Source organism: the organism of the source record quoted next, unplaced genomic scaffold, assembly GCF_019419815.1.
Source record: "Pyrus x bretschneideri cultivar Hongxiangsu unplaced genomic scaffold, Pyrus_bretschneideri_v1 Contig41, whole genome shotgun sequence".
In the NCBI taxonomy this organism is placed as follows: Eukaryota; Viridiplantae; Streptophyta; class Magnoliopsida; order Rosales; family Rosaceae; genus Pyrus; species Pyrus x bretschneideri.
Window position 1 is genome coordinate 963,889 of NW_025999735.1, and position 24,845 is coordinate 988,733.

General features: G+C 37.0%; 2 protein-coding genes and 2 long non-coding RNA genes across 4 annotated transcripts; 2 read left to right on the plus strand and 2 right to left on the minus strand.

Annotated features, from left to right (window-relative positions):
• The first annotated feature begins 605 nt into the window (after positions 1-605).
• LOC103932355 lies at positions 606-11,306 on the plus strand. The gene is made up of 12 exons (XM_048566323.1): positions 606-1,220; positions 1,605-2,804; positions 2,888-3,215; positions 3,407-3,662; positions 3,752-3,968; positions 4,143-4,492; positions 4,642-5,151; positions 5,457-6,654; positions 6,742-7,089; positions 7,286-7,523; positions 8,598-10,837; positions 10,980-11,306. The coding sequence occupies exons 1-12, from the start codon at positions 726-728 to the stop codon at positions 11,304-11,306; spliced, it is 7,707 nt and encodes a 2,568-aa protein (XP_048422280.1). The 5' UTR covers positions 606-725.
• Positions 11,307-11,867: 561 nt separating this feature from the next.
• Positions 11,868-13,430, minus strand: LOC125469289. The gene is made up of 2 exons (XR_007251636.1): positions 12,409-13,430; positions 11,868-12,152 (listed from the first exon to the last, which is right to left on the minus strand). It is a non-coding gene; the product is annotated as an uncharacterized LOC125469289 (long non-coding RNA).
• Positions 13,431-15,524: 2,094 nt separating this feature from the next.
• On the plus strand, positions 15,525-17,691 carry LOC103956819 (GDSL esterase/lipase At5g37690-like). The gene is made up of 6 exons (XM_009368860.3): positions 15,525-15,800; positions 15,902-16,029; positions 16,148-16,274; positions 16,466-16,578; positions 16,976-17,225; positions 17,308-17,691. Exons 1-6 carry the CDS (start codon positions 15,572-15,574, stop codon positions 17,529-17,531), a joined length of 1,071 nt encoding a protein of 356 aa, XP_009367135.2. The 5' UTR covers positions 15,525-15,571; the 3' UTR covers positions 17,532-17,691.
• A 478-nt stretch (positions 17,692-18,169) lies between these two features.
• LOC125469225 lies at positions 18,170-23,376 on the minus strand. The gene is made up of 3 exons (XR_007251578.1): positions 23,196-23,376; positions 22,970-23,087; positions 18,170-18,955 (listed from the first exon to the last, which is right to left on the minus strand). It is a non-coding gene; the product is annotated as an uncharacterized LOC125469225 (long non-coding RNA).
• Between the last annotated feature and the right edge of the window lie 1,469 nt (positions 23,377-24,845).

The window sequence follows — 24,845 nt, forward strand, 5'->3', positions numbered from 1 at the left end:
AGATTTTGAAGGTTTTTAAAAGAGTTATAAATCTGTGAAGTTGATAGAGTTCTAATGGAGTTTCATAGACTGAGGGGAAGACCCTGATTCCTAAAGCCTAAAATACACGATAAAATTTTTCTAAATCCATCAAAATCCTTAATCTTTTTAAAATAATGTAAATTCAATTCCTGATTGAATACACATGGAGTTTTTAGGACTACTTTTAAATCATGATTGAATACATCCAGATTTCTATGGAGTTTTATGAACTCCTTTGAAATTTTTGTTTGAATACCGTGAAGTTCGATGGATTCATTCAAAATCTGAATACCCTTGAATTTGTAAACTCTTTTAGAATCTTTTATGCTACCTTGATAAACAATTCAGTAAGTAAGGTTTTGGTTTTAAATCTTTGAAGCCTGGATTGCTTTTTCAAGGTAGTAGTTTTTTCTTTATAGGCCTTGATTCAGACAGGGAACCCCATTTCAGTCTTCTAATTCTTCCGTGTCTATATTTGTAGCTCAATTGGTTAAGAACAGTCACCTGCACCTCCCACGTTCAGTTCTCACTTCCCCCAGTACCATTGTATATATATCATCTGTAGATTTATCAACAAACTTATTCTGAACTTTTTACTTTTCTAGGTGAAGAAGATTCCTGAATCATTTGATTCAGTTCGGCATTATTTTGGGTCCTATTCACTTCCTTTATTAGAGGAAACTCGTGCACAGGTGCAGTCGAGTATGGAAACTATTGACAGAGCACCATTTGCTCAAGTAGTTGCTTTTAAAGAATCCAAGTCCAAGTTTGATGAAACATGGATATATAATATCAAGGTTGATGAGTGGCGAAACAGGTTCAGCGAACGTGGAAAGGAACCATACAAAACTTTGCCTGGGGATCTTTTTGTCTTAGCTGATGCGAAACCCGAAACTGTTTCTGATTTACAAAGGGTAGGGAGGTCATGGACTTTTGTATCGGTCACTAACATCACGGAAAATAAAATCTCAGAAAATAAGAGAGAAGATGAATTTAATGATGAGATAACAGAGACTGAAATAAAAGAGTTTGAAGTCAAGGCATCAAAAGGGTTTAAAGTCACCGATAACAAGAGCACTCCAGCATCACGATTTGTTGTTTTCCTTGTGAATTTGATCACAAATGGCAGAATATGGAAAGCATTGCACATGTTCGGAAATCTGAAGATAATCAGAGAGGTTCTGTGCACGGATTCTGTGGTAAGACCTTAAGTTCTGTGTATTGCATTCACTGAAATAGGACCTATTCATGGTATGTCAACAATACGTAATGCAAGGTGTAATGTAATACTCTCTACACTCTATACAAAATACTCGGCGAATTACCTTTTTTGTAACTTACGCTGTGTATAATACTCTAATAATTTTGATACAAGCATGATGATTTTCTTTCATTTTTCTCTTTAGATCAAAGTTTCTCTCATCTCTATGTGTACTACTCCAATTGTGTACTCTGGATTCTACAGTCTCTCTCTTTCTCCAATCTAACTATTCGATTCACTTTGATCGAATAATTTCTGTTACTATATTTCAACACTGTTATTTATTGTTGGGATTGGCTAAATATCTTATGCTTGGTAACAGGCTCAGAAAAACTATCCTCCCTCGTATGAAATGCATGCTGACATTCGGGATAAATTGTTAGTTGAGAATTCATGTTCTGGATTGAATGAGTCACAAACTGGGGCAGTTTTGGCCTGTCTTGAAATGCTGTTTTGTGATTCCAAGTCTACATTGCAACTCATTTGGGGTCCACCTGGGACTGGGAAAACTAAATCAACTGCTACTCTGCTATTGACCCTGTTAAGGATGAATTGTAGGACTCTTGTTTGTGCCCCAACAAATGTTGCAGTAACTGAAGTAGCTTCTCATCTTGTGGAGATGGTGACTGAAGCAGAGTCCAATGCTTTGTTTTGTCCTCTGGGAAAAATTCTTTTATTTGGGAATAAAGAGGGACTCAAAGTTGGTTCTGATATTGAAGATATATTTTTGGATCACCGTGTTGAAAGTCTTTTCAAGTGCCTGGGCCCGGTGACAGGTTGGAGTAGTTGCTCGTCTTCCATGATTGGACTTCTTGAGGATTGTGTTTCACGTTACCATATTTTCTTGGAAAATGAGTTAGCCAAAGAGGAAGAACAGAATGGTGATGGTGAAATGATAGAGAAAGGATGCGGAAGTGGGACCGAAGTTAGCAAGGGGAAGTGCAAATCGTTTCTTCAATTTTTCAGAGAGAAATTTGTTTCTACTGCATTACCCTTAAAATGTTTTATTTCTACCTTCTGTACCCATATAAGCCAAGATTACATTTCGGCACAAAATTTCCAAGACATGATTTTACTTTTAAGGTTAGTTGATTCCATTGAAATACAATTGTTGCAAGGTAATGTTGATTCTGAAGCATTGGAAGAGCTTTTCTCTTGTTCAGAAGTTGAAGATGTGCCCGAGCCAGTAGACAACACATTTTATCTGTACATGAAGAGAAGAGAGTGCCTTTCAGTATTACTTACTCTTCAGGATTCAATTAGAAAACTTTACCTTCCAGATGTTACGGACGAAAAATCTGTAATGAAGTTTTGTTTTCAAAGAGCTTCCTTAATATTTTGCACTGCATCCAGTTCGTTTAAGCTGCATAGAGTGAAAATGGAGCCGCTGACTATTGTTGTTATCGATGAGGCTGCACAATTGAAAGAGTGTGAGTCAGCGATACCTCTGCAACTTCCAGGTGTGAAGCATGCCGTTCTTGTTGGTGATGAATGTCAGTTACCAGCTATGGTGGAAAGCAATGTATGTTGATGCTTACTTGGTTATATTTATTTAATCATTTCTCTCGTTGCAATTTTCCTTTCGACTTATTCTTTCTTCCTTAGGTGTCCTATGAAGCTGGTTTTGGAAGAAGCTTGTTTGAGAGGTTGAGCTCGATGGGTCACTATAAACACCTTCTAAACATGCAATACAGGATGCATCCGTCAATAAGTTCCTTCCCAAATTCAAGTTTCTACTATAACCAGATCCTGGACGCTCCGAATGTTAAAAGAAGAAGCCATGAGAAACACTATCTTCCAGGGTCAATCTTCGGTCCTTATTCTTTTATTAATGTAATTGATGGAAGAGAGGAGAAGGACGAGGATGGACATAGTCTAAAGAATATGGTAGAGGTTGCAATTGTCTTGAAAATACTGCGGAATTTGTACAAAAGTATGTCTAGCCAGGGTGCCATGCTCATGTTCCAAATTCAATATTTTTGGTTATGTTATTTTCTAGATGTTCTATTATATGCTTGTAATATTTTTTTTGTTCTTATTTTTTGTTATTACTTCATGTAATGGCTAAATATTTCTTGGTTTGGATAAAACTGAAAATTTTCTTTTCTCTCTCTTCGTATACAGAGTGGGTTGTTTCAAAAGAGAAGCTTAGTATCGGTGTAATATCTCCTTATGCAGCTCAAGTAGCTGCACTTGAGGACAAACTTGGACAGAAGTACAATAAGCTTGATGGCTTTAAAGTGAAGGTGAAGACAGTTGATGGGTTCCAAGGTGGGGAAGAGGACATAATTATCATGTCTACTGTGCGATCCAATCAACATCACTCACTCGGTTTTATATCGAATCCACAAAGAGTTAACGTTGCTCTTACTAGGGCTCGGTATGGTTCTATGTAAACTTGTACACTTTTGCATCGTTTTTACTTGTTGGTAAGGGTGAAAATAACTACTGCTCGTCTGATGAATTCAGGCACTGCCTTTGGATTTTGGGAAATGAAAGAACTCTTTGTGGTAGCGAATCTGTTTGGGAGGATTTGACCCTTGATGCCAAGAGTCGGCAGTGTTTCTTTGATGCTGATAAAGACGAGGATATGGCCAAGGCTATATTAAAGGCAAAGAAAGAGTTAGACCAGTTTGATGATTTGCTTAATGCTAACAGCGGACTTTTCAGAAGTTCTAGATGGAAGGTAAAGCTCTCTGGGCTTTCATTTATGATTTGGTTACTCTCTAGTTTTCCCCCGTTTATTTCCAAGATATCTCTTTAGTCAAAAATATGTATTCTCATATTGGACTTTCTGGTTACTTAAATATTTTCTATGTTCATTTTTATGTTCTTCTCTTCCCCAATCTATTATCTTTAGGTACTTTTCAGTGATAATTTTCTGAAGTCATTCAGAAAGCTTAGGTCGATTCAGTTGAAGAAGTCCGTGCTAAATCTTCTACTGAACCTTTCCTGTGGATGGAGACCTAAAAAGGAATATATTCCGACTAGTTCTGGCCCATCATCAATCTTGAGGCAATATAAAGTTGGAGGTCTATATATTGTTTGCACAATTGACATTGCAAAGGAGTTGAAATACATTCAAGTGTTGAAGATTTGGAACATATTGCCTCTAGAGGGCATCCCAAAATTGATAAATCGTTTGGATGGTATTTTCAAGAGATATACAGATGATTTTATCAATCGCTGCAATGAGAAATGTCTTGAGGGGTATGTTCTTCTGCATTCTAGTTTTTTTTTGTTTTTTTTGCAGACCTGAATTGTTACGTGTTATTGCTTTCCTTATGGAAGATACAAACTTTTCTAAATCTTATTAACTGCTGAAGTAGTTTTTATTTTTCTCTGTCATTTGTGACCAGTGATTTGGAAGTTCCGAAGTGCTGGCCCACGTCTTTGGATGTGCCTCGGTTTAAAGATCTTAGTGCCACTGAAACCGATAGTGATTTTGTTGGTGTTGCTTCTGATGGTAGAAGTTATGTTGAGAATTCACAGGTCAGTGAGAGTTTGTTGCTCATGAAGTTTTACGCCTTGTCATCTGGTGTAGTGAATCACTTGCTAACTGACCTTGAGGGTAAAGAGTTGGATCTTCCATTTGAAGTAACCGACCAGGAAATGGAGATTATTCTTTATCATAAAAGTACCTTTATAGTTGGACGGTCAGGAACGGGGAAGACAACAGTTTTAACCATGAAATTATTTCAAAATGAACAATGTTACCATTTGGCAGAGCAAGGATGCGTTAGTAGTCCAAATAGCATGCTTGAGCCGAGTTGTTCGGCTATTCGGGGGAGAACTCTACACCAGCTTTTTGTTACCGTGAGTCCTAAGCTATGTTTTGCCATAAAACAACATGTTCAACACTTGAAAAGGTGCGTGTATTATTGAACCAAAAAAAAATGATACTGCTTTTCTTTTCTTTTCTTTTTTTCCTTGTGTTGGTTTATCATTATAAGACTGTTGTTTGGATGCATCGTTAATTCGTTATTCATAGTTCACTCTATGGATCACATATACAATGTTCCAAAGAAATTTCTGCTTCGGTTTATTTTGGAATCTTGATTTCTTTCTCTCAAACAAAAATTTCTTTCTTGTTCTTGATTCGTTACTTGAAATGTTTGTAAATTTCAAACATCACATTAGCCACCTTAAGTTGCTAACTTACGTATGTCTACAGATTTGCATGTGGTGGAAGTGATTCGGCCAAGAGAAATTTGATTGATATGACTGATTTTGATGAGGAGGAATTTCAATTCAAGGATATCAAGAATTCATTTCAGGATATTCCCCCCGATTCTTACCCTCTTGTAATAACATTTCATAAGTTCTTGATGATGCTTGATGGAACACTGACTAACTCATACTTTGAAAGATTCCCCGAAGCAACAAATCTCCCTCACGGTCAATTGAGAAGCTCAAGATCAGTTGCATTGCAGACCATCTGGACAAAGGAGGTTGATTATGAGAGGTTCAGTTCATCTTACTGGCCCCATTTTAATAAGCAGTTAACAAAGAAGCTTGATGCTTCAAGAGTTTTTACCGAGATTATATCTCATATTAAAGGTGGTTTAGGAGCCATAGAAGCAGGTGATGGCAGACTCAGTAGGGAGGATTATGTTCAACTGTCAGAGGGCCGGGTTTCCGATTTAAGCAAGCAAAAGAGAGAAGTAATATACAAGATATGTCAGGCTTATGAAAAAATGAAGTCGGAAAAAGGTGAATTTGATTTGGCTGATTTTGTCATTGATCTACACCGTCGGATCAGGCATGAAAAATTTGTGGGCAATCATATGGATTTTGTTTATATTGATGAAGTTCAAGATCTCACCATGAGCCAAATTGCTCTGTTTAAGCATATGTGCAACAATGTCGAAGAGGGTTTTGTTTTTTCTGGTGATACGGCACAGACCATTGCTAGGGGAATTGATTTTAGGTTCGAAGATATGCGACACCTGTTCCACGAGAAGTTTTTATTGGAATCAAGAGGTAATAAGCATCAGGAAAGAAAAGAAAAGGGACAAATCTCAGAAATATTTCACTTGACTCAAAACTTCCGTACGCATGCTGGCGTTCTGAAATTATCACAGAGCATTGTTGAACTGCTATATCATTTTTTCCCTCAGTCTATTGATGTTTTGAAGCCTGAAACCAGTCTAATATATGGGGAAGCTCCAGTACTGCTTGAATCCAGAGATGAAAATGCAATCATAAAAATTTTTGGAAATAGTGGAACTGATAATTCTAACATAGTTGGCTTTGGAGCAGAGCAAGTTATTTTGGTCCGTGATGTTGGTGCTCAAAAAGAAATTTTCAAAATCGTTGGGAAGCATGCTCTTGTCCTGACCATAGTGGAATGCAAGGGGCTTGAATTCCAGGTGACTGATAGCACCTTTCATCTTCTTTTTTTTTTTTTTTAAATTTATATTTGCTTTTGATTCATATCGTTTATGTCTTGTCTGCAGGATGTACTGTTGTACAACTTTTTTGGATCATCGCCACTAAAACAGCAATGGAGGGTGATATATGATTACATGAAGAAGAAAGATCTACTTGACTCAACATTGCCTCGACCTCCAAGTTTCCGTGAAGGGCACAACATCTTATGCTCTGAACTGAAGCAATTATATGTTGCTGTTACTCGGACAAGACAAAGACTATGGTTTTGCGAGAATGGAGAAGAGTTCTCCAAGCCCATGTTTGACTATTGGAAGAAGAAATGTCTTGTACAGGTTAGACAACTGGACGATTCCCTTGCGCAGGCAATGCAAGTTGCTAGTAGTCCTGAGGAGTGGAAATCACGAGGCATTAAGGTTTGCGTTATTTACTCTATAATATTCAAGAGGAACAAAGAATTGTTGTATCAGACATGTAATATTCCTGAATTTATTTGATTTGTTATTCCTCATCCTCATCGTTAAATTCCCACCTCTAAAATAATTTATTTATGATGTAACACCTTTATTTTTGGTAATATTTACGAAATCCTTTATCTTTGTTTTCTTGCAGCTCTATCATGAACGTAACTATGAAATGGCCACAATGTGCTTTGAAAGAGCTGGTGATACTTATTGGGAAAGGAGGTCCAAAGCTGCTGGCCTTAAAGCTAATGCCGATCGAATGCGGACTTCAAATCCTGCGGAGGTCAAGACCATTCTTAAGGAAGCTGCTGAGATATTTGATGCTATAGGCAAGGCAGATTCCGCAGCTACATGTTTTTCCGATTTGGGAGAGTATGAAAGAGCAGGTATGACTCTTTAACAACTGTTAATTTTTGCTTTCCAGTTTTTCTATGGGCCATTTTGATCCAAGTTCAAAAAATTCAACTGTTTTCAAATCAAGTCCAGTTTTATTTGATTTGTTATTATGTCCATTTTGCCCTTTAGAGTAGAAATAACTATATTTACTAAATTTTAATATTTGAATGCTTTATCTACCAACTTTCGAATAAAAAAACATTTAAAAATTCATATACAATAAATATGATAAGTTTATCAAAAACTAAATAATTGTAAAAGGTAAAAACTTGTGATGTTATTAATATAATTAATCTGTAATAGAGGTACATTATAAAGAACAAAAACATGTGAGAGGTAGACTATGAACAAAAACCTATGGTATAGGTAGATAGACAAAAATATTATCTACTTCCAGATATATCTACTATATACGAAGATAAAAACCTATGGTATAGGTAGATAAACACCAATGAAATCAAGTGTGGCATCCAGATAACTTTTCCACACCAAATCTTGCCTATGAGTCGCAATCCCTTTAACCATACTAAAACAGACATGAGGAATGAAATGCAAAAAGTGTCATGATTGAGTTTCCCTGAAAAACAGCCAAAGAGGAGCCACCTGCAACTCATGGAACAACAGGTAGCCTTCTTTGCTGAAATAACTTTCGTAAACAGGTTGAAAGTCCCACTTGATGCCCAGCAACGGCCGCCATAAACCTATAATCCTTAAGGGAGAGTTGAAGTTATGATATAATGGATTTGTTCAAATCCTACACTAAAGGAATTCGTTCAACTATTAATCCTATAATTGAGGGATTATGTGCATTTACATATTTTTAACAATTTATAATTTTAGGGGTATATTGATATGAAAATAAAAATATGCTTATGTGTAATCCTAGTCATTGGATCTGTTTCATACAACTGGATTATTCCTAACAGTGCCTCACAAAATTGGATCTATATCAAGTTTTCCTATTTTGGGTTTACTATTTGTTGGACGTGAATCTTCGTATTTATTGCTTGACTTAATCTAGTTGATAAAGTTAGTTTCTCATAGTATAGCTTTTACTGATGCAGCTAGGATTTATTTGGATAAATGTGGTGACCTGGAAAGAGCTGGGGGATGTTTTTCTCGAGCAGGATGCTATCAAGATGCTGCGGAAGTGTATGCTAAGGGCAAATTTTTCTCCAAGTGTCTCACTGCATGTGCCAAAGGAAAGCTAATTGAAACGGGTCTGGAATACATCAAATATTGGAAGCAGCATCCAATAAAGGACACTGCTGCGGCTCGAAGGGGAGAAGGAATAGATGAAATTGAGCAGGCATTTCTCGAGAGCTGCGCACTTCACTATTACGAGTTGAAAGATAACAGATCCATGATGAATTTTGTTAGAGCTTTTCATTCTATAATTTCAAAGCGAAACTTTTTGAAGGAGCACGGTATTCTTGATGAGCTTCTTTTGTTGGAAGAAGGATTTGAAAACTATCTTGAGGCTGCAGAAATCGCAAAACTAAAAGGCGATATTATACTTGAGGTTGATTTCCTTGAAAGGGCTGGCAAGTTCAGAGAGGCATCATTGCATATTCTAATCTATGTGCTTGCCAACTCTCTTTGGTCATATGGCAGCAAGGGATGGCCCGTAGAGCAGTTTTCACAAAAGAAGGAGCTTTTATCAAAAGCCAAGTCATGTGCAAAGAACGAGACGGAAAGTTTTTATGAGTTTGTTTGCACTGAGGTTGACTTTTTGTTAAATGAGCAGAATGACTTGGTTGTGATGAAAAATCACATGAATGCTTGCCAGAGACACAAGAGTGTTGGAGGTGAAATTTTAGCAGCTAAAAAAATACTGGATGCTCATCTTTCTTCAAGTGCCAATCGGTATGTGTGGGAAGAAATGTTGGTTGATGATCTGATAAAGTGTTCAGCAAATGGAATATCTGAAAATCAAGTTTCCATGGACTCATTGATTTACTTCTGGAATTTTTGGAAGGATAAAATTGCTCACATATTTGAATATCTCAGATGCCTTGAAACCCAGGAAGTTAGTGAATACAAAAGTTATGGAGAGTTTTGCTTGAATTACTTAGGAGTTTGGACAATGTATCTTAATCAGAGTCCAGTTTATGGTTTACTGATTCCTGATGCTGATTGGGTTCGTGGTTTGAACAAAAGATATTTTGGAAATCAAGGGAAATTGATCTCCGTTGATGCTCGCCAGCTCGCTTCAGCCGCTAGAAATTATTGGAGTTCAAAATTGCTCTCTGTTGGCATGAAGGTTTTGGACAAGCTCAAAGTGCTCTACAAGTTTCCCGTCAATAATGCTGGGTCAGTGTTCTGTCAAAGCAGGTGCGTTACCTATATCTATGAGGTCTCGGTGTATCTTTTGCAATCAAAATATTTGAACTTAAATGATGCCGAGAGATTGCACAAATTTATAACATTTGCGATCGAAATTATTGTTCCTTTGGTATTTCCTTTGGATTGGAGGAATTCATTGAGAGAGAATATGATTTCTCTTCGAAGAACTGATACTTCAAAGAATATGCTGAAACAAGTAATTCAGGAGTTTACCAGATCGAAGAATGAGTTATCTTTCGGGAAAATTGGGAAACTTGTAATGGTCATTCTCGGGACTGGTAAGCTTACTACTGAGCTGTATGAGAAGCTTGTGAGAAAACTCGGCTGCAACCTGCCATGGCAGGCTTTCATCAAGAATCTCTATGGGAATATTGAACGTGGAAACACCGGTCAAGAACCGAAAGAGGTGCATGTAATGTTGAGGTTCCATGAAGCTTTAGCTGAAACTTATTATGTGAACTGGAGGGCTGTGAAGGATTACGTAACACCTGGTTGCTTTTTATACCTTGTAGAGCGCCTTCTGCTATGGGCAACTTGCTTTCGGGGTTATGCTATCACTACAAGTTCTTGTTTTACCGAGTGGCTTATATACCAAGGGGAAGATACTAGCTTAAGTTTGAGGGGGCCTGATGTTCGACCATCTTTGGATGGCATCTGTTGTTTTGTGATTGATGTGGCTCGGGAGTGCATTTTCAATAAGGGGGATATGGTTGAATGGATTACAAAGTCCATCAAAGATTGGAAGAACTGCTATTCACTACTCATGTTGAGATTGGTCGTCGTGTTATGCTTGGTTTATGTGAATCTTGGTAGTGGTCTAAATTTATTCCGTGAGTTGGTGGGGAGGGAAGATATCGCTGAACTGCTGCCGCCGGAGTTTTATGACACCCTCAAAAGCAAGAGCTGCCGGAACTCTGTTTGGTTAGATGTGAATGTGCTCGCGGCAGCTCTTAAGAAGGTCGGTAATACGTTAGTAATAGCAAGTTTTGGGACCAATTCGGGGTTGTTGTGTTCAGATGCTGTCTTTGTTGACATGATGGCCAACCAGTCTAGGGATGACATAATTAGAAATTTGTTTCCTAAACCACCAGTCCTAAAAGCTTCGGAAGCTGGATCTTCCAGTCGTGTGCTTTGTGCAAACCAATTCTGAGGAGGGTAAGACTGGTGCTGGATTAGATAAGCCACGCTACACTGGGGAAAGTCGCACTATAGGTGAGGAAAATTGTGAATCCAACAAGTCTCCAAAGTCTCCGCAAACTGATGTTGCTTCTGTACCGAGTGCGACCAGGGACAGTCAAACTATGGGCGAGGAGAATCGCATATGGGATGAGTCAAATATGTTGGCTGATGCGGCGTCTGGTTCCCAATGCACCGGAAACAAGGGGAAGGCAGAACAAGAACAAGATGGGCGCAAAGTAGCCCTCTAGACATTATCTATATGCAATGTGAATTTTGTGTTTGTGTGCAAGAACTTGATGGTTCCTTTTATGATTATTGTTTTTAACATTTCATTACATGTTGCGCTGTTAGCTATTGACTAGATAGAGTTGGTTGAAAATGAAGACTCTAATCATCAGGGCAATCCACTACTTTCAAATATTATAATCCGATACTTTCAAATATTCTGCATTATATGAAACAAAACTTCTCCAAATTCACATGGTTTTAAACTATATGGTTGGAGCAGCTTCTCCTTTGATTGTTTTCATTTTATTTACTGCGTGACAATTTGATGTATAATTTGGAATGCAAATTGACAAGTGACCACACGTTAGGGATGATTTTGAATGTTGAGCTTGTGAGTAGTGAATTAATGACCAATCACGACAATTTTTTTTTTTTGACAGAATAGTATATTACTAGCCTCCGTGCACATGCTTACACGCGTGCAGAAGGCCCTTTTATCATTACGGCGTTTTACGCGTGATTTGTACAATTTAAATGTATTTATCTACGTGGATTTGAAAGTGAATTAAACATTAAAAGAGTGAATGTAACCTTATCATATTTAGCTTCAATACTACTGCATTTTGTCAAGGACAATGGTTCCTGCTGGGGAAGATACAGAAAATGGTTTGGTTGACTCATTTTCAAAACGAACAAATTTAAACAGGCATTTCAGGAAAGACATAAGGTAACATGATTGGTTCTTTGTACCTTATAAAATCTTCATGCATATGTTGTTTGTTTCTTTTTACAATCTTGATAATAATCTGCATTGCACATACACAAAGATGATCACAAACAGGTAGCGTAGGACCATATGTCTGGAGCTGCATTGAATCAAACAAAGGCTATGCACCAGAGCCTGCTATAACACTTTCAAAACAGCTTTGCACGTAAGAACAAATTAAACCCCGTATGTAAGTGCAACTGTTCAAATAATTTACTTGTTGAAAATTTTAGTGTTACTTGATTTTCTCGGGAACCAAACACACCACCAGCAATGGACTAAATCAGAACGTGCATTTTCAAATTGAAGAAAAATTTTCCAGGAAGAGAGAAAGAAAGGGATAGAGCAGTACACACCTGAGAATGTGGCCTGATTTCCCATTTTTTCAAAAGTAGTCAAAACCCGAAAGCAATCAAGTCTGATCAATGCCAAAACAGAAATTACATTCAGCTAGCAGAAGCTATCCAGCAACAGGCATATCCAAACAGATACTATTCATGTTTCTGTAGATACCAAACACAAGAAGTCACTTGAAATAGGTTTTTTTTTTCTTTCACAAAATGGATAACTGTGTTTATGAACTTTGGTTGGAGCCTTGCTTCAGATAATCTAAATGAAATTGAAGGATGAGTTCCGTACACCTAGAGACCGCCGTAAACAAAACATGAAAAAATGAGCAAAAAATAGAGAGGCAGCAGCTCCCAAGCACAAAGGCAAGAGGGAAAAGCTGAGAAGACCCATAAGTATACCATGGTCAAGCTTTAAACCTCTCACCTAGCTAAGCCCTGATAAACTCAAAGCAAGGACGGACATGAAAGGCCATCAAAAACCATTTCATGTTTGATAATTGTAGTCGTACATGTTGCAATGATGTTACACCACTTATAAGATCACAACGATTCAATTTTCATACCATAAAAACACAACTCTCACAATATTAAATAAGATATTCTTACAAAAAATAGAAAATCATAAAAACGAAACTGAAATAAAACACAGAACAATCTAAACCCTAAGAAAACCAAAACCCCTTAAACCAAAATAAAAAAAATAAAAAAAAAAATCATTAAAAAAGCAGATCCAATAACATCAAACGCGGCCGGATCATAACAAAAACAGAGCAGTAAAACCTCCAAACATGCCCAAACAAACCAATCATGGCATAAATTAATGAAAGAAAATCAAATACATTACCTTTAGCAGGTCGTTCATTGTCGAGGGCGGCTGACAAATGCACCAAAGAAAAACTACAGCTTGCCAAGAAATTTAACAAAAACTAAAAATTTAAGAAAAAAATTGAAGGTTTTTCCCCTGCGAAGGACCTGGTTAATTAAAAAAACCTCAAATTAAAAAAAAAAAAAAAAAAAAAAAAAGGGACCACTAATCATCTCAACATAAAAAAACTACCAGAAAAAAGTTAAAACATAATTAATAAAAAAATTAAAAACTCACCAACAAATCTTAGAAGTAAGAAATCTAGCCTCACAAAATCGAACATCAAATCCAATCCAAACGTTTTAAAGGCAAAAAAATTTGCAGGAGCAATTAATTCTAACTGAAGCAATTTCCACAAATAATTTGGATGAGAAAGATGAAAACGATGGGAAGATCCAAAATGCAGGGAACAGAGAGTTTGAAAGAGACCGAAATACACACAAAAACCAACGAAAATGAAGAGAGAAACAACAGGCTATCCCTCACCTTAAATACACAGGGCTCTCAAGGCTGCAAACAAAACCCCAAATCCGAAGAACCACGATTTCCTAAAGCCAAAAACAAAACAAAATTAAACACAACAAAGGAGAATTCGAAGCTACAAACAAAATACCCAAAATCACAGTGACAAAATTTAACCAAAACAAAAAACAGAGCTAGAGTGATCGGAAATCTTCAGAAATGGTGAAGATGGCAGTGCTGATAGGATGCAACTACCAAGGAACGAAGGGAAGAATGAAACTGGGTCGAGAGGTGTGGAAGACTGTAGAAGAGGCAGGGGATTATTTAAAAATAAAATAAATTTACAAAATTGCCCTTGGATTATTTTATGCATTCATTTTTCTTGCTTTGAATTATTTTTGGCCGAGCGGTATTTTCGTCCAATTACTTTTGTCGAAGCCGGTTACATCAAAACCGTCCTCCGACTTTATATAAAAGATACCGAAATGGTGGGAGAATAATTTAGTACGGAACTCGCTATTTATGAGATTTAAATCTAAAACCTACCATAAGATTGTAGTACTAAGTGGTAATTACAGCATTGTTAAGGATGTTAAGTTAGTTGGCATCCAACTAAACCAAAATAGGCAGCCAAATAAGAAAACTCAGAGCAGAACAAGTGAATTTTAACACCATTGTGCATGCTTTTTGTCAATGTCAAGATTTTGTAATCTTTACACTCTGAAGAAATATCCACCTAACAAGTAACACATCTGTTGAGTTTTGGTTTCAAATCATGTGTTGTATTTCACATTGTATCTGTGGAAATTTTCAGGTCGACGGGTCAAGGGCCTACTCCAACAACACCGATACTGTCCCCACTTAACCACCTGCACAATACTCAGGTGTGGGGTTTTATCACAAAAGGCCTCGGTGTGGGACTGGGGGTTCCAACACTCCCCCGCACGTGAGACCCCACTTATGGGTCACACGTGAATTTCCACACATCGGCAACCACGTGGAGCCATGTCGGGACTCACCCAATCACGCGGGGCCAATGGGGACCCACCCAAACACGTGGCATCTTTGGCCTACGTGGACAATCACGCGGGGCCAATGGGGACCCACCCAATCACGTGGCAGTATGGGCCCGTCCCCTGGCTCTGATACCATGTGGAAATTTTCAGGTCGACGGGCCGAGGGCCCACTCCAACAACACCGATACTGTCCCCACTTAACCACCTGCACAATCCTCAGGTGTGGGGTTTTATCACAAAAGGCCTCGGTGTTAATTAGAGAGGGGTATTTCTATTTAAAGCACTCTTCTCTTCTCCCTCTGTCCGATGTGGGACTGGGGGTTCCAACAGTATCCTTTACAAGACTAAAAGGTAATTCTTATACAGAGCCGAAAAGGAGACTACAAGAGGAAGACTAACAGCCATACATCACTACCAAATCAGTCCTAACAAGTGGACAAGACAAATATTAATAACAAGTAAAGTGGTTCCTGGAAACAAGGAAGAAAGATTGACAAAGGACCTAAGTGGGTGACAAGGTATGGAAGACAAGAGTGGTTGAGAAAATCACTTTAACCCATGACAAAGCTAGAGTGATGTTTACAACCATACTTGTGACATATACAAGCAACTAGTAATCGGTTTCAATAACATCAAACGGTGCTAACTTAAGGCAGCTGAGTAGGCCAACTCCTCAAGATGATCTAATTAATCAATCACCTAATTTGTCCAAACTTTTGGATTTAGACATTATCAAAATTTCATGATCAATTTACTATAAATTTTTGTCTCACTAACTGCTACTTTATTATTTCATAGTGAGAGAGATTCAAAGACGGAAGTGACAATGTGGATGGCTTTAGCTACCACCATTTTCACAACCATGGTAGCCGTCGCTTCATCGGCAGCGTCTACCGTGACCTTCGTCTTCGGTGACTCCTTGACAGAAGTAGGGAACAACAACTATCTGTCGTATTCTCTTGCAAGGTCAAATTATCCTTGGTATGGTGTCGATTATGACGGTGGTCGAGCTACTGGGAGGTTCACTAATGGAAGAACCATTGGCGACATAATATGTAGTGTCCTTACTTCTTATACTACTCATCCGACGTCGATATTTTTGTTTTCCCTTGTATCTTCAGGAACTTACTGAATTTTTTTTTTTTATCTTTTGTAGCCAAAAAGCTTGGGATTCCATCACCACCACCTTATCTATCCTTGGCACAGAATGATGATGCACTGCTTAAAGGGGTTAATTATGCATCTGGTGGAGCAGGAATACTCAATGACACTGGACTCTATTTTGTAATCACAATAATATTAATCCCTCTTATGTTTACGATCATGTCGTTGAACCTCGACTTCGGGCGCAGAGTAAATGCTTTATAATCTTAAATTATTTTGTTATTTTTCTTCGTGACAGATTCAGAGAATGTCGTTTGATGATCAAATACAAAATTTCAACAAGACAAGGGAAGCCATCAAGGCTAAGATTGGGGCAGAGGCTGCAGCCAAGCTTTGCAGTGAAGCCATCTACTTCATTGGACTTGGTACTTTTTTTATTAGACAAATGAAATTTTATTTTAGATGAAAAGACCTCATCATTTTTCGTAAACGTAGGTTAAGTCAATGATTAACTTCCTTGCGCCCATGTCTAAATTCTCATTTCCCGTAATTAAAGTAGTTTAGACAATTGCTTGTATAAATATCCTATTTATTCATTTTCTTTGCACTTTTTCAGGCAGCAATGATTATGTCAACAATTACCTGCAACCCTTTTTAGCTGATAGTCAGCAGTACACTTATGATGAATTTGTGGAATTATTGTTCCGTACCTTAGAGGGACAACTTAAGGTTAGTAATTACTACTAGTTAAATAAAAAAAACCAAAACGATAATAGAGGATTCAATCTTAAAACCTCTCACGACTCTTCTAGTATTGAGAAGAGAAGTACCATTAAACTAATGGGAATTGAAGCTGGAACATGATCTTTCATTCCAAATAAACTTCTTGAATCTAAACTGGTTCGAGTAGACTCGTGAAAAAATACAAGCTTTACAAGCCAAACATAACAATCTTCAAGTATGGCTTGTTTCTCATCAAGCCAAGCGTAGGTTTTGCTTGTTTCTTTCACGAACTTCATCGAGTCAAACACAATCCGAAATCGGTGCAAACTCAAGCTCTTTCTAGCCAATTTACAGCCATAAACCCTAGTTAATTAACAGTGCATGTTTGAATTGTTTGTGCTAGAGGCTCTACCAGCTGGGTGCCCGAAAGATGGTGTTCCATGGTCTCGGACCACTTGGCTGCATTCCTTCTCAGAGGGTGAAATCAAAGACAGGCCAGTGCTTGAAAAGAGTGAACGAGTGGGTGCTAGAATTCAACTTCAAAGTACAAAAGCTCATTGCCTCTCTTAACAGGCAGCTCCCACAGGCAAAGCTCTCATTTGCAGACACGTATGGAGACGTCTACGACTTAATCCAAAACCCTACCGCTTATGGTAACCAAACTCGATTATTCAACTGTAGATTCAAATTCGATTGAGACAGGTTTTATTTACAATGTATGTACCAATTTTTCAGGGTTCAAGGTTTCGAACACTTCGTGTTGCAATGTGGACACAGACATTGGAGGGCTATGCTTGCCTAATTCAAAGCTATGCCCCAACCGGAAAGACTACGTATTCTGGGATGCATTCCACCCATCCGACGCAGCCAATGCGGTTCTCGCAGACAAACTCTTCTCGAGGCTATTTTCCCCGATTCCTTCCAGTGCACCAACACCAACACCAGCACCTTCACCCTAGTTGGCATCTCTGGCCATGATAATTGAAGCATATATAGTAGAGAACCATTGAGGCAATAATGCAAGCAAGGTTCTATAAGACGTGAGCGGCAAGTACGAGCTTGGTGACTATGTATCCAAACGGGGCCTAGGTGTTTTTTTAATTTAAATTAAATTTATTACATAACATATAAATAAATATTTACTTATAATTAAAACAAATATATAAATTGTAAAATAAAATGACCTATAAATTATAAAGTAATATAACATATTAATGAGTGTTTATCCAAGTACGCAACAAATTTTAGCAATTTTTTTTTTCTTTGTTCGAGTCGAGACCTAAGCAGTCTAGGTGGCCACATAGGCATATGTATGCATTATTAATTATTTTTTAAATACCTAGGAATTAATCATGACGGTCCCAAAGGCCTAGCACCTAGACGGGGCATTTTAGAACACTGAATGCAAGTGATTAGTAATCAAGATTCAAGATATTAAACCGTCATAGAATGACGACGGCTTCTGTCTGTAGAAACCAGATAAATGTATTTTTTCATCGCACCTTCTTACAAAGTATTTGCACTTCATCTTAATTTGTTAAATTGACAGCATCAAGTTTGGATTGTAATCAAACGTAAACAGCGTTTTTAGTCTTGCTAAAGAACAAATTACCCGAATTGAATATCTTATTATCAATTTCCTTTCAAATGAAAGAATTTGCAAACATATTTATACAACCTATGCAAATTCAATAAATTTTCCCGCCAACCAATTCATCAAAGATACGGATGCTCACTCACCATTAAATTTGATATAAGGACGAAGAATTCATTCTCCAACCCTTGATATCAAATTTGATGTGAGTGACATTGAGACATCCAAGGGACGAGACTCGAATTTAGATAATTAACAAATTACATAAAAATACAAATAATCGTTTTTCTATTAAAGTGGGATTTCGGAACGTGCAAACATAATTCAGAAGCAGAAGCCTATGTCACAGTTTAATCATCATTCCCAATAATCAACCACCATATAAGATACGCAAAAAATATATGTAATCCTTGAGAATTTACGGAATCTTGAAATTCTCCGTGTACTCTCTGCTGTTTGGAAAGACTTATTTGTCCACGACCACCAAGGTAGTAGCGGGCAAATACATGAAGTTGAGGCTCTCCCACATGTAAGGGTTCTGGGGCTCATCGATATGCCGGAGCTGATACATCTAGGAATGGAAAACTCCCAACCAGGGGTCACTGTTTTTCCAGACTTGGGAGCTCTATCCCTGAACCTTTGTGATAGATTAGAGAATCTAACTTCAGCTTTAATATCCTTCAGGAATCTAACCACTTTGGAGATATGGGGTTGTCACGAACTGCAATACTTAATACCTTATCCCGTGGCTAAGAATTTGCTGCAACTCAAGAAGTTGGAAGTGAAGTCCTGTGAAAGAATGGTAGAAATAGTAGTCAGCAACAGAGATGATCCAGAAAATGAGATTACTTTCAGTTGCTTGCAACATTTTGAAACTTTCTGGATTGTTGAGGACTGCCAGCTGATCGAGTTAAAGATTTCTCCTAATGGGTTACTCCAAAGTGATCCAAGACTAGAAACACTACAAATTGCAGAGGAAATTGGTTATGTACTGAAGCTAAGTGATTCAAAGGGATCAAACCGTATGTACTTCATTCTCTAATTAAGCATCTATTAATTTCACTCTCCAATTTTTCAGTCTTGAACCATCAAATTTAAAAGTTTCATTTTATTTATCTTATTCATTGTTCTTCGGTCAGATTTCATATTGAACAGCTTGTGTGTTTATTTGTAATCGTCAACTAAATATATATTTCTACAGGACCAACTAATGATTGCCAAATGTAGATGCTATATAACTGCAAGAATCTTTACCAAAAAGGAATCGTCATCTAGTCGTCTTTTGTCTGACATGTTAAGTTTTTCTGGGTGTGTGCGATTGCGTGTTTGTGTGTTACTTTCTTCTTCCTTTTGTTTTTCCTTTTAAAGGAAGAAATATCAGCTTGGACAGCAGACTGGAAGGCTCTCTGATCCGTTGGACCACACAACACATTCCCTAGAAATCGCATTGGTGTGTCCAAAATTTTGGATGGAGACAACTATGCTACTTGGAGTTAGGCTATGACTATTACTGGTCATAGTTCCAAGAACAAGATGGGCACCACTATAATTGTTAGCGACCACCTTATCGGATTTTAGCTTGCAAGCTTCCGCCTTAAGGGAGAAGTAATGAGTCGTTATTATACTATATATTTTATCCTTATCTTAGTATTAATTTACTGGTTATTTTGTGTGAATTTTGATACTTTGTTATGTATTTTCAATATAGGAAATTCGACTTCATCTGGAGCAAAACATGATGAAATGGACGAATTTTAGAGTGATTCAAATTGGAGGATGTTCACATATCTCTCAACTTGTTCGTTTCAAAGTTTCATAATTTTCTTCTTTTTTTTGTGTCGAAGTTACATAATTTTCTACCCAGTGGTTTATTTATGGCGATGAAATAAAGAAGCAGCATGCAATGCTGTCAAAGTAACATTTTGGGTTTATTTGGGCTTTTGGGCGTCCAAGATAATCTCTTTTGAATTCGAGGCCTTCTGCAATTATGTTTGGGACATCTCAAGCTTTAATGCAAGTCATTTTGGGCTTGTTTTGAAGTCCTCGAAGTCCAAAAACGTGGCTGATTTGTGGCTGGGCAGATTTCCCAAAGTTAGAATATAAATGTATTTCCTAGTTATCTTATTCCATTATATTTCCTAGTTTTTAGAAGACCTTTTCTAGTAAGGATTTTAATTATGTAGTAGTATAAATAAGGCTTTTTAGCCATTAGGGTTTATTGGAGGAGGGGGAAAGGAGAAGAAAGGACGCACTACTTAGAACACACTACTTTAGAGAGCTTTTGGATTCAAGTTTATTTTCAAGCTATCCTTGTTTTTAATAATATTTTGTTTATGATTGTTTGTAACTAATTTTCGTTTGTTAGGACGAAACCACGAGCCTTAACAACACTATGTAGTTTCTTTTCAATTTGCTTATGATATTATGCATGCAGGTTTGAATTATTAATCACCAGTTTAAACTATCTAATTGTCTTAATGTTTAGCTACCATTAAGATTTTTACAAAAGTAATTTGATACAATTTTGGTCAGAGGTCAGTCCCTGAAATTGATAAAGGCTTCTTGTGATTAATATGTGCAAGTTCACTTAAGATGAATACCACGTCTTAAGGGTTGTATGGTTTTTCAAAAGGTTTCACAAAACTTAATGAGTCATGCACGTTTAGATTTGATCTAAATACCACAGACATATTGCATGTTTGATATATGCAATATGTTGGGGATCCAAGTAGGCATATATTAGGAAAACCTAACCTTCAAATATGCATGTGTAATTCCTAAGTAATTGAAAGAAATACATAAGATTGTTAAGGTGACGGCAGGACCCTAAGCTTTTACATTTTAATTTTTAAAAGCCGTTTTCTTTTAATTTATTTTATTTTGTCACTTTATTTAATTATTTTCTAGTAAATTCGTTTTTATTATTTGAAATCACAAAATCACTTTCTTTTTCCCAAAACTTTGTTTTAAGTAATTAATTAAGATTTGGTTTGATACAAACTATTCATTCAATCCATATAGAGAACGACCTTGCTAGAGCTATCTATACTACAATTACCTTATACTCTTGCAAGTATTTAAAGTGTTTTTATCCTTACTTTTGTAGGTGGTAAAAATCACTATCAAGAAATTAGCACCGTTGTTGGTAATTGTTTTAAATAGTTTGTGTTTATCAACTCTTAGTTAATTATTTTTGTATATATCTTTTTATGTACTTGATTTTATTTTATTTATTTTTAGATTATAATTTGTGCAACAATGGAAATTGTTTGTCGTCTTGAATTCAATATACAACCCAGAGGACCACCTACATAGTTCAAATCTGCAAAATGGGGGTTTTTAGGATTTAAACCTACAATTTATGCACTTTGCTAATTGAAGACCCATGATATTTTGCAGTGTCCCGAAAAAGAATATTTTCCAGGGTTTGTCCAAGAGCATATCAACATGAGAAACGACTCAAAAAGAAATTGGAACCCATTATCAAAGTTCTAGACCCCAAGTTTGCAAAAGCATCTTGAGCAGTCTAATGTGCCACAAGAGCTTTTGGAAAAGGATAAACTCTCTAAATTGTTGGAATCAACTGAGTTGTACATAGAAATAACCAATCATGGATTTCAGATTCAAGAATTAAACTGAGAAAAGCTTTGATGATCAAGAGGAGATTAGTGCAGATATTGAGGAGCAATCTGCCACTTATTCACGCCCAGAGGAGGAAACTCCCCATGATGATCCTGAAATTTCTCCAGAACCTGTTTTAACCGAAGTCCATATGCCTTACATACCCAATCCAAGACTGCAAGGCAGCCCACTGAGCTGTTTAATGTATTGAAACTGACGAGTTGGACAGGGCTGTTCACAACAAATCAGAATCTGGAAAATGACATGGTCAGCTCCTGGAGACTAACCTTGGATACACGACAGACAGCTACTGATAAAAATGTTTTAGCTGTTTCCACAGACACTGCACCTGCACAGCCCATTAAACCTAAGGAAATTCATGGAAAATCCTACGAGCAGGGTTAATTCCATCCGGGGAAGGGATTCTATTTGATTATAAAGCTTCATTCACATAGAAGACCAAATATGAAGGATTCAAACACTCACCTAAAACGCATAATTGATTAACATCTCATTCCGTACCTACTTTTGCCCTATGATGCTGCTAAGGAGTGGTTGACTCTAATAAAACAAGTGATGTGATCACCAATTCCTTCCTCTACATTTAGCTATAGACGTTAACTAAAGCGCTAAGTGGAACCCAACCCAATTTTTCCACAAAAAACATTAATTTTTTTAGTTAATCAGTATTTTATTTTGGGTTTTATTCTAATTAGATTTTTAACGTGTGTTTTTGCAGGTTGCATTCGGATTTGACTGAATCTTGCATTCAGCTGCAATCAACATTCATTCACCCCAGCACATTCATCATCCATTCTTCTACATTCAAGGGATTAGGCAGTGCCAATACGGAAAAAATAAAAAAGAGTTGAGATTCAGGATTGCTTACAGTGGGGTTTGCTTGGAAGCTTCTACAATCGGGGATCCAAGTGTGCAGAAGGGTCCACATATCGTAGATCAAGTTTCATGCAAAATTTTGCTCAACATTCATCATCAGGAGACATGTACAAACACAAAGGAAAATTATGAGCATGCAGAGATCATATTCATACACGGATACAAAGGCCCAAATCATACAGTTCATTATATTCAGCAATTTTAAACCAACACACGCATATAGCACATTCACAGATCAAGCTGGTTCCTGCTCTAAGGTGAAAAAAAAAGAGAGGCATATTATACCTTATAATCTCGGATCCGCAGGTCTTTGATATCTCCGCTCTCAATTTTGACCGTTGGATCTATGATTTTCCGTCATTCCTTCATTTTTCACGTTCTCTTTATTTACCAAACGAGGTTCCTACCAAATGACACAAACATGCAAGAGAGATTAGTATCGATTTTACTCTGATTGTAAGTCACAAGAAGAAATTGAGAAGAAATGGAGAAAAGGATGGCGGCATTCTACCTCCGTGGCGTCGGAATGGTACAGGAAATCTGCTGAGGAGATGAACGAAGATGAGAGAACAGGGGCTGGGGAGGAGTCGAGTTTAAGTTAGGGGGTTGTGGCTCGGATCTGAGAGTTTTAGAGAGGAAGCTTTGGTTTCGATTGCAGCAACCAAAGGTTTTTGTGAAAGGAAGAGCAATTTGGCGCTGGGCTCGGGGTGTAATGTTTAGAGAGGAAATGCGAGAGCCAAAAGCGGCTGAGGGTTTCGAAAGTGAGCAGCTACTACAAGGTAAGGTTTATATAGCGAATTCATAGGGTACTTGACACACGAAGGTTGCAAGTGTGGTTCGGTTTGTGCCCCCAGCTGGTTATCTCTTTCTTTATTTTATTTTTTTCTCAATTATTTTGTTTTCTGTTAATTCTTTTTCTTTTAGTTATTTTCTCTTTAGTTTTCTTTCTTTTCATGTTTTAATATAGTTCAGTTTATTTATCTTAGTTCAGGTTGTTTTGATCTTATAGTTTATTCTTTTTGTCGTTTCTTTATCTTTGTTTTATTCTCCACACCTTGAGGACAATGTGTGATTTAAGTTTGCGGTGGGAAATAAGAAATTTTAGATTTTTTTTTTTTTCTGTCAGTTAAAATTTTTTGTTTTTAAGTTAATATCTATAAATTATTTTAAACGTTAGAACAAATGGACATAGTGAAGGTTAATCCCATATTAGAGTTTTTTCTATTTATCGTTGCTTAGACACTAATTCATAAGTTATACTTCGAAAATTTCCACTTTGACACCAACATGGTTTGTGGGGAGTGAGATTGAAACACTTAGAGCGAAGGTTAATCCCATATTAGAGTTTTTTTTTCATTTGTTGTTCATGTGTTAGGCTTAAGAATTCATCACACATAAGGGGGTGTGTTGAGAATGCATTTCATATTGATAGGAGTAAGAGGGAATGCCTTTTACAGGCTTATAAAATGATAAATAAAAATCAGTGAACAAATGTTTGAATCAAGTGCAAGAAAGATCAAAACATGATCTTCAAAATTTGAATCTCTTTAGCAACTCCTCAGTGCAATTTCAAGACATTTGAATGAAAATTCCTAGTTAAAGGAGAGTTGCAAGGAGAGATTAAACAAGAATTTATAAATTGTCGGATTCTAAAAACTAGAACTCAAAAGTTATAAGGTTTGATGAGAGGTTTTATTTTTGCATGTCACCTTAATGCATGTCCTGTTAAACTTTTATAGCCAAGGACAAGATTAAGTTATAATAATCACAATCTAGTAAAGCACAAGTTCTTATTCATATAAAACATTGCAACTTCACTAACCTGATGAACCACCATTTGAAGATGCCATGGATGCTGCTATCCGATCTCAATGCACTGCAACTCTTCTCCTTTCTGTCAGATAGTTTCAAGCTCTAACCAAGAATAGGACTTAGTTCCGAATAGAGCACATACATCTGTGAGAGCAGAGGTTACAACATATATATAGGCACATATATATCCTTCTTATAACTTGATGAGGATTCCCTATTAAAATCCTTATAGAAAACAACTTATGTTTTCCAATCCATATCAGTTTAAATGTTATAACAGAATCCTTCATAAACAAGGATTAGCATTCAACTCCTCAAAAGGCCTTCCTATTCCAATTGAACTTAGTCA

What these genes read in the sequence shown, in the direction of transcription:
- LOC103932355 (XM_048566323.1), top strand. Translation starts at nt 726, where the DNA reads ATGGAAACTATTGACAGAGCACCATTTGCTCAAGTAGTTGCTTTTAAA. An exon ending in GTTGCTCTTACTAGGGCTCG is followed by an intron (nt 3,663 to 3,751) that starts GTATGGTTCTAT and finishes TGATGAATTCAG; the next exon opens with GCACTGCCTTTGGATTTTGG. An exon ending in TCAGAAGTTCTAGATGGAAG is followed by an intron (nt 3,969 to 4,142) that starts GTAAAGCTCTCT and finishes TATTATCTTTAG; the next exon opens with GTACTTTTCAGTGATAATTT.
- LOC103956819 (XM_009368860.3), top strand. Translation starts at nt 15,572, where the DNA reads ATGTGGATGGCTTTAGCTACCACCATTTTCACAACCATGGTAGCCGTC. An exon ending in CATCTACTTCATTGGACTTG is followed by an intron (nt 16,275 to 16,465) that starts GTACTTTTTTTA and finishes GCACTTTTTCAG; the next exon opens with GCAGCAATGATTATGTCAAC. An exon ending in CCTTAGAGGGACAACTTAAG is followed by an intron (nt 16,579 to 16,975) that starts GTTAGTAATTAC and finishes TGTTTGTGCTAG; the next exon opens with AGGCTCTACCAGCTGGGTGC.